General features: G+C 45.8%; 1 protein-coding gene across 1 annotated transcript in view; it reads left to right on the top strand.

Moving 5' to 3' along the window:
- The window catches only part of LOC110310099 (tubulin alpha chain-like), a 5,182-nt gene extending 3,515 nt beyond the window's left edge, over nt 1-1,667 (top strand). The window contains exon 5 of the mRNA XM_029469526.1: nt 1,664-1,667. Within this exon, the coding sequence (XP_029325386.1) occupies nt 1,664-1,667 (4 nt within the window). The remainder of the gene's footprint in view (nt 1-1,663) is intronic.
- The last annotated feature ends 6,813 nt before the right edge of the window (nt 1,668-8,480 follow it).

Below are 8,480 nucleotides of genomic sequence, written 5' to 3'. Positions count from 1 at the left end.
GCCCTAGAGAAGGATTATGAGGAGGTTGGTGTGGATTCTGTGGAAGGTGAGGGGGAGGAAGAAGGAGAGGAATACTAAATTAAATGTTACAAGGTGCTGCTTCCACAGGGATGTTTATTCTGTTCCAACATAGAAAGTTGTGGTCTGATCAGTTAATTTGTATGTGGCAATATGTGCTTTCATACAGTTACTGACTTATGAATGATTGATTTGACAGAGACCCAAGCTGCCCACTTCACTATGGGTTTTAAATAAAATACTCCCTGTCTTAAAAGTTGTCTTGTGTTCTGTATTTGAGTGTGTCCCAGCTTTCATGCTTTGGCTGAAATAAATACCACGACCTCAGAGGAAAGGGTTTATTCTGCCTTACTGTCTGTCCATCAAGGGGAGCTGGGGCAGGAGCTGAAAGGGGCAAATGGGGAATGGCACCTTCTGGCTTGCGCCACGCTGTGCTCTGCAGTTTATCTGACCCAGGACCACATGCTCAGGGGTAGTGCCACCCACTGTGGACCCAGCCTTCCCACACTAATCATTAGTGAAGAAAATGATGTTCCCAAAGGACTAATGTGATGGAGGCACATCTTCCCATGTGACTGCACATTGTGTGAAGTTGACAGGTTACCACCACATTATATGGAAATTATGTACTATATAAAAATAATGTACTATATAAAAAAGATTTCATGGTGCAGGCCTGTCGTATGAACAGTTGGGAAGCAGAGGCACAAGGATTAAAAGGTCACATGCTGTATAACAAACTGCAGACCAGCTTGGGCTACGTGAGACCTTTTCATAAAAAGCAGTTGGGAAATAGAGTATATACATATATACATACATACATACATGCCAGGCATGTGGGTGCATGCCTTTAATCCCAGTACTCAGGAGGCAGAGGGAGATCTCTGAGTTTAAGGCCAGTCCACTCTACACCGCAAGCAAGGTCCAGGCCATCCAGGGTTGCAAATAAGACGTCTAGTAATAGAACTCTTGCTTCTAGTTTATGCATGTGCTACAGTTACCTTTAAGCTATCTTAGTGTATTAAACCATATGATGCAAAATCTATATGTGGGTATTACCACCAAAGGGAAAGGGGAGGAAATAGCTAATGGGGAGCCCAGGACAGTGAGAGGAGTGCACTGGACAGTGATGAAGAAGGAAGGATTGCACACAGAATGAAAATGCATCACACAGGCAGAGCTCAGTGAGGTCAAGGCCAGCCTGGTCTACAAAGCAAGTTCCAGGACAGGCAGAGCCATTATAAAGAGAAGCTCTGTCTCAAACATCAAACAAACAAACAAAAATTGAAAAAAAAAAATGCCATCACAGAGATTTAAAAAAAAGTTTTAGTATTTACATTTACACTTCATTAAAGTTACCTAAAATGGCAGGTTTTTGTTTTGGGTTTTTTTGTTTGTTTGTTTGTTTGTTTTTTTCCCTTACAGGCTGCTATAGATAGCATGGGCTGTCCTTGAACTTTAGGTGGTGAAAGTTGCTAATTTACAGTGAGAATCTTTCTGTTAACTGCTAATGGTATGCCACTAACAGAAAATGCTGACTTGTAAATGTGTCCTGGGGTTCTACTTTTCATGCTCCTTGGCAAGGGTCAAGTGCCATCCCACACACTTCTGCACTTCTGCTTCTGCTGACCAAATTCCCCCAAAGATGACTGTTCTCCAAGCAAGTGCCTCCTACCTTTGACCTAGATCTTTAATCTTTTTTCTCAAACCCATCTTTAGTTGAATATCAAGTTTTTCAAACCTACTGAATTTAGTCAATCTAATGTGTTAATTAAATCTGAATAACTCTCTAAGGATATCCCTTTTGTAATACAGGCCGATAAATTCAAAGGAAAGTAACCTGGACTATTGGAGGCAGCAGCAGCTCCACTCCCAGACAGCTAGGTTTACAAATGACTTTTAAGCATTTTGTGTGCTCCTGGCTGGGAGGCACAGGTTGGAGCAGCAATGTGGAAGGCAGAGTTCCCACCTTCCACTGTGTGGCTGCAGGGATGGATCAGGTGGCTGACATTGTCATTGGCTGAGCTGTCACACAGATTAGAAATAGTTTTAGACTGAGCATTTCTTTAGAAACTGAGCCCCCCCACCCCCCACCAAGGTCAGTCCAACTGGGCAGAAGAGTCTATTGTCTGTAACATTGTTACAATCCATTCTTCTCTGAGATGCTACTTAGTGGAAACAAGTTATATTTTTTTGTATCAGCTGCTCTTTTTATTTGAGACTGCCAGTTAAGGGGTTGTAATGGTAAATGTAATTACTCAAATGCCCAATTGTGTATCCACTAGTGAGTCCTGAACTCCAGGAAATAGCTGGGCTTTTTTTTAAATGTATATGAATACACTGTTTTTAAATTTTATTTATTATATTTATATGCATACACTGTAAGCTGTCTTCAGACACACCAGAAGAGTACATCAGATCCTGTTACAGATGGTTGTGAGCCACCATGTGGTGGCTGTCAATTGGACTCAGGACCTTTGGAAGAACAGTCAGTGCTCTTACCTGCTGAGCCATCTCTCTAGCACTTGTTTCTGTCTTTTAAGACAGGGTCTCACTACTCTGCCCTGGCTCTCTGGAACCTCACTGTGCAGACCAGGCTGCTCTCAGAGATCTCTGCCTCTTGAGAAACTGGGATTAAAGTCTTGCGCCACCAAGGACTTTAGCCCAAAGGCTAGTTCTGAACCCACAGTTATAGACATGGCCTTGGTAAAAGTCAGTTGTCACAGAACAAAAGAGAGAGACATGAGTTCGAGGGCCAGAGAAATGGCTCAACAAGTAAAGGTGTTTGTCACCACATCTAACCACCTCAGGATCCCCATGGGAGAAGGGAAGAACTGAGACCTGACAGTTGTCCTCCAACCCCTCCCCCCTCCCCACACATACACGAACAGGAAAGAATTAAAACCAAGTGCAATGAGGCTGGGCATGGTGGCATGCGCTTTTAATAATTTCTGCACTTGGGAAGCAGAGGCAGGTGGATCTCTGTGAGTTCAAGCACAGCCTGGTCTTCTTAGTGAATTCTGGACAGACAGGGCTGTGTAGAGAAGAGACCCTGTCTCAATAAAAGAAAGCAAATCAACAGGCTGGCAAGACCGCTCAGCGGTTAAGAGCACTGACTGCTCTCCCGAAAGTCCTGAGTTCAAATCCCAGCAACCATATGGTGGCTCACAACCATCTGTAATGAGATCTGATGCCTTCTTCTGGTGTGTCTGAAGACAGCGACAGTGTACTTATGTATAATAATAAATACATCTTTGAGCCTGAGCAGCAGGGACTGAGCAAGTGGGGCTAACTGGAGTGAGCAGAGGTCCTAAAAATTCAATTCCCAACAACCACATGAAGGCTCCAACCATCTGTACAGCTACAATGTACTCACATACACAAATAAAATAAATAAATCTTTAAAGAGAAAGAGAGAGAGAGAGAGAGAGAGAGAGAGAGAGAGAGCAAAAACAAAACAAAACATGAAGTGCACAAAAACAGGCTTACCAAATGAACATAGGAAAGGGATTTGTAGAGAGGAGCAGGGCTTGGCAGGGCTGGGAGGAAAGGAGATGTGAGAAGAGGATTAAGGTAATTAGAATGTATTATATACAAGGGTGACATGGTTAAAGGACAGTTAAGTGGCACTCCTCTGAGAAGCCCAAGCACAAGCACTCTTGAGTGTGCCTTGCTTTTTCTCTCTGAGACCCTGCACTTAAAATCCCATTTTACATTGGGCTGGAGAGATGGCTCAGTGGTTTAGAGCACCGACTACTTTTCCAGATGTCCTGAGTTCAAATCCCAGAAACCACATGGTGGTTCACAACCATCTGTAACGGGGACCGGATGCATTCCTCTGGTGTGTCTGAAGTCAGTGATAGTGTACTCACATACTCACAATACATCTTATTAAAAAAAAAAAAAAAAAAAAAAAAGCCCAGTGTGGTAGTTCCAGCACTCAGGAGGCAGAGGCAGGCCAAATTCTGTAGGTTCCTGTGGGGAAGTGGGTTGTGCACAGATAGCCTGGTACCTGGTCGAGCAAAGGTCTGGAACCCTGTGACCCGGTGGGTGGTGATTTTCACCTGCATGGGACAGAAGGTGTTCGTCCATGACTCCTGGGTCCCTGGCTCCTATCAAGTAGCTACAGCCTCCCACACGCCAACAGTCACATAAGAGTAGCACTGACATGCAAATAAGGTTTCCCCAAGGCTCTCAGACCGAACCAATGAGAAGTACCTGTTGTCAGTACCCACCCCAAAACTGTATATAAGAATCCTGTCGGGCTGGTGAGATGGCTCAGTGGGTAAGAGCACCCGACTGCTCTTCCGAAGGTCCGAAGTTCAAATCCCAGCAACCACATGGTGGCTCACAACCACCCATAATGAGATCTGATGCCCTCTTCTGGTGTGTCTGAAGACAGCTATAGTGTACTTACATATAATAAATAAATCTTTAAAAAAAAAAAAAAAAAAAAGAATCCTGTTGCCGGGTGTGGTGGTGCCCCCAGCACTCGGGAGGCAGAGGCAGGCAGATTTCTGAGTTCGAGGCCAGCCTGGTCTACAAAGTGAGCTCCAGGACAGCCAGGGCTACACAGAGAAACCCTGTCTCAAAAAACAAACAAACAAACAAAAAAACCAAAAAAAAAAGAGAATCCTGTCTGGAAGGATTAGGGGTGCTAGAACTACTCTGTCTTCAGAGCTTTCTGTTCTAAGAGGTCTGCTCTCCTGAAGCGCTGCCTGAAGCTCCACCACACTCCTCACTGGCTAATTGGTCTCTCATCCCTCTCAGTGCAGGGTGACTCATAGTAACCAAGTAACTTGGACAGCACGACAAACACAGAGGTGGAGACGATTACAGCAGCAGTTAAGAACACTGACTGTTCTTCCAGAGGTCCTGAGTTCAATTCCCAGCAACCACATGGTGGCTCACAACCATCTGTAATGGGATCTGGTGCCCCCTTCTGGTGTGCATGAAGACACTGTAGTCATATATACTCATAAACATAAAACAGATGTACTCTTCTGGTGTGGCTGAAGATAGCTATAGTGTGCCCATATAAATAAAATAAATAAATCTTTGGGGAAAAAAAAGTTGTGCTTTGGTCATGGTGTCTGTTCACAGCAGTAAACCCTAAGTAAGACAGTTTGACCAGGAACAGTTCCCATAGATTCATGTGTTTCAGTGCTTGTCCCATGGGGAGTGGCACTCTTAGGAGGTGTGGCCTTGTTGGAAGAAATGTGTCACTACAGGGGAGGCTTTGAGGTCTCTCATGCTCAAGCTATACCCGAAGATACTCCGTCTCCTTCTGCCTGAGGATCGAGATCTAGAACTCTCAGCTCTTTCTTCACCACCACGACCAGGTGCTTCACCACCATGGTGCTACGTTTCCTACCGTGATGATAATGGACTAAACCTGAAACTGCAAGCCAGCCCCACATAAGTGTTTTCCTTTATTAGCGTGGCTGTGGGGCTGGAGAGATGGCTCAGTGGTTAAGAGCACTGACTGCTCTTCCAGAGGTCCTGAGTTCAATTCCCAGCAATTGCCCTCTTCTGGCTAGTCAGTCTAGTTGAATCAATGAACTCCTGGTTCAGTAAGAGGCCCTGTCGAAAAAAAACAAAAAAACTAAGGTAAGAAATGCAAGGTGCCGGGCAATGGTGGCACACGCCTTTAATCCCAGCACTCGGGAGGCAGAGGAGAGGCAGGCAGATTTCTGAGTTCGAACCAGCCTGGTCTACAGAGTGAGTTCCAGGACAGCCGAGGCTACACAGAGAAATGTCCCTGTCTCGAAAAATCAAAAAAAAAAAAAAAAAATAGGGAGCTCTCTGAGTTCAAGGTCATGAGGGATTACAGATGTGGTGGCCACGCCTTCTGCTGGAGCCCTCTCTCTATGAGGACATTGGCAGAGGGAAGGCTTACTATGTAGAGACCACCCATGAGTTCTGTGACTCTAGAGAACCCTGACGAATGCAGATCCCTTGGAATAGCAGTTACAGGTGGTTCCGAGCAGCCTTGTGGGTCCTGGGAACCAAACTCTGGTCCTTCCTCCACAGAGCAATAATTTCTCTTAATCATTAGGCCATCTTTCTGGTCCCACCCGAGCAAGTGTACACGCGCGCACACACACACACACACACATGTGCATTCTTGCAAGCACCTGAATGAACACAGGTAACACACATAAACAAAGAAAAAATTAATTGGAAAAAATTGGAGAAAGACCATAGTGTATAAACTTCAGTATGTAGCTTCCTCACTGGTCACTCCCACATCTTGACTGTGGTTCCAGGGTAAACGGTAATTTTGATTTGGAATGTCCCTAATGGCTTAGTGCCCTCGGTTCATGGTATATGGAAGTAGTACTGTAGTGCCAGGGGAATATTAGTGAGCTTCCAAAAAATGGGGGGGGGTGTGAGTGTGCAAGCATCTAACTGGAAAGCTACTGTGGCCTTTAACACAACTGGCTGGTGCTGGGAGTCATGTCATAAACTTAACTCCTGCTCTTCTCTGCATTGGTGGTCATAACGCAGGGGGCGGGCTTGTAACCTGGGCTACAGGTTTGACGGGGAAATAACCTGGAGACACTGGTCTTGTTGAGGGTGTAACCTGGCCTTGTTGGGGATTAGCCTAGAGACTGGAGCTAGGCTTGGGTTTGTTGGGGGGCAACTTGGAAACTAATGCTGTTAGTTTACCTGAGTTCAAACTCAGGTCAGGTTCTCTAAAATGAAGTCTGAACTTACAAATTTATCAGGTGGGGATGAATAAGGTGTTTTTAATTTTTCATTTGTGTACGTGCGTGCCTGAGAGTGCTGCTCTTGCAGAGGAAATCTCAGCCTGAGCAGCACCACCCCCGCTAGGCTTCCCTACCTGTCCCAATATGGGGGGGAGGGGTGGGAGGATGGCAGGGGAGTGGGGGGAGGGGCTGGCTGATGGTTTACTCTTCTGGGATCCAAAGGGACTGCAGGTTTAAGACAAGGTCTTAGCTTCCTGCCTTTAGCTCTATGGCCCCAGTGAAGAACCAATACTTTGTAACAAAAGTAGCTGCTAATAACTAACTGTTGGAATTCCTCTCTTGTATTTGACTACTCCTCAGTCTCGAGGGCACTGGGGTGTCTGCTAACCCGGCTGGCTTTCTAGAGTTCTTGGCCTGGTGATAAACTAATACAGGAGAAAGGGACGGGCTGTGATGGCCGGAGCATACGCACACATAAAAAGTACTAATTACAGGAGGCAGAAACAGCAAAAGAATTTTACTCTCCAGTTTTGTAGGTTAAAAGCCTAGGTACAGCCAGGTGCTGGTGGTACATTCCTTTAATCCCAGCACTTCAGAGACTGAGACAGATGGGTCTCTGTGAGTTCGAGGTCAGCTTGGTCTACAAAGAGAATTCTAGGACAGCTTGTGCTACACACAGAAACCCTGTTTTGGGAGTCGGGGGGAGGGAGGCGGGAGGGGGCACAGAGTCCAAGCTTCCCTGGCACCTTTAGCAGATGCCCAAATAATTCAAATGTCCTCAGATTGCTCAAAAGAGCCCAAAGACAAGGCCTGTTAGACAAACAGTGGATCCTCAAATAGTTCAAAAGAACCCCGGAGCAAAAGAGACAGGATTTCAGGGCAGATGGCAGATGTCCAAACAGCTCCAAAGGGCCTCCAAGCTGACCTGGGACAGCAAGGACAGCCAAGTTAGGGGATTTAAGTCAGTCTCTCGAGCCCACGGAGCTCTGCTTTATCAAATGAGAGATGCAGTAATCTTCGCCCAAGTCAAAAGAAAGGAAAAAGTCTCTATAATACAAGTAATCCCGGGCTGGAGATGGCTCAGTGGTTAAGAGCACTGACTGCTCTTCCAGAGGTCCTGAGTTCAATTCCCAGCAACCACATGGTGGTTCACAACCATCTGTAAAGGGATCTGACGCCCTCTTCTGGTGTGTCTGAAGACAGTGACAGTGTACTTACATAAAACAAACAAATAATATCTTTAAAAAAATAAATAGAAGTCATCCGATCTCTCTACAGCACAGTTCGATCCTCCCCACTCTTTTCTGGTTGTTCCTAACGGCTGAGGCCCCAAGCTCTGTGACTCACCCGAGTTCTAAGTGGAGTTTTAGAACAGTAACCTCAACTCCAGAGGCCCCAAGGAGCCAGGCTTCAACATTCACCCCAGTGTCACCACTAAAGCTGGAAATAATGGTGGGAATCAGGGAAAGGAAATTTCATCATTCCGGGGCCTGGGGGGCACACATCAAGGGAGCCCAGGAAGTCAAGGGTTCATCCTCAGGGCAGGGGTACAAGCTCAGCTTTAAGCAAAGATCTGGGTCAAGAAGAAAGAGATATTCAGAATTATGAGTCATGTCTTTAATCCCAGCACTTGGGAGGCAGAGGCAGGCGGATTTCTGAGTTTCGAGGCCAGCCTGGTCTACAGAGTGAGACCCAGGACAGCCAGGGCTACACAGAGAAACCCTGTCTCGAAAAACCAAAAAAAAAAAA

This window comes from Mus caroli, chromosome 15 (assembly GCF_900094665.2).
Source record: "Mus caroli chromosome 15, CAROLI_EIJ_v1.1, whole genome shotgun sequence".
In the NCBI taxonomy this organism is placed as follows: domain Eukaryota; kingdom Metazoa; phylum Chordata; class Mammalia; order Rodentia; family Muridae; genus Mus; species Mus caroli.
This window is presented reverse-complemented; position numbering and strand designations above follow the sequence as displayed.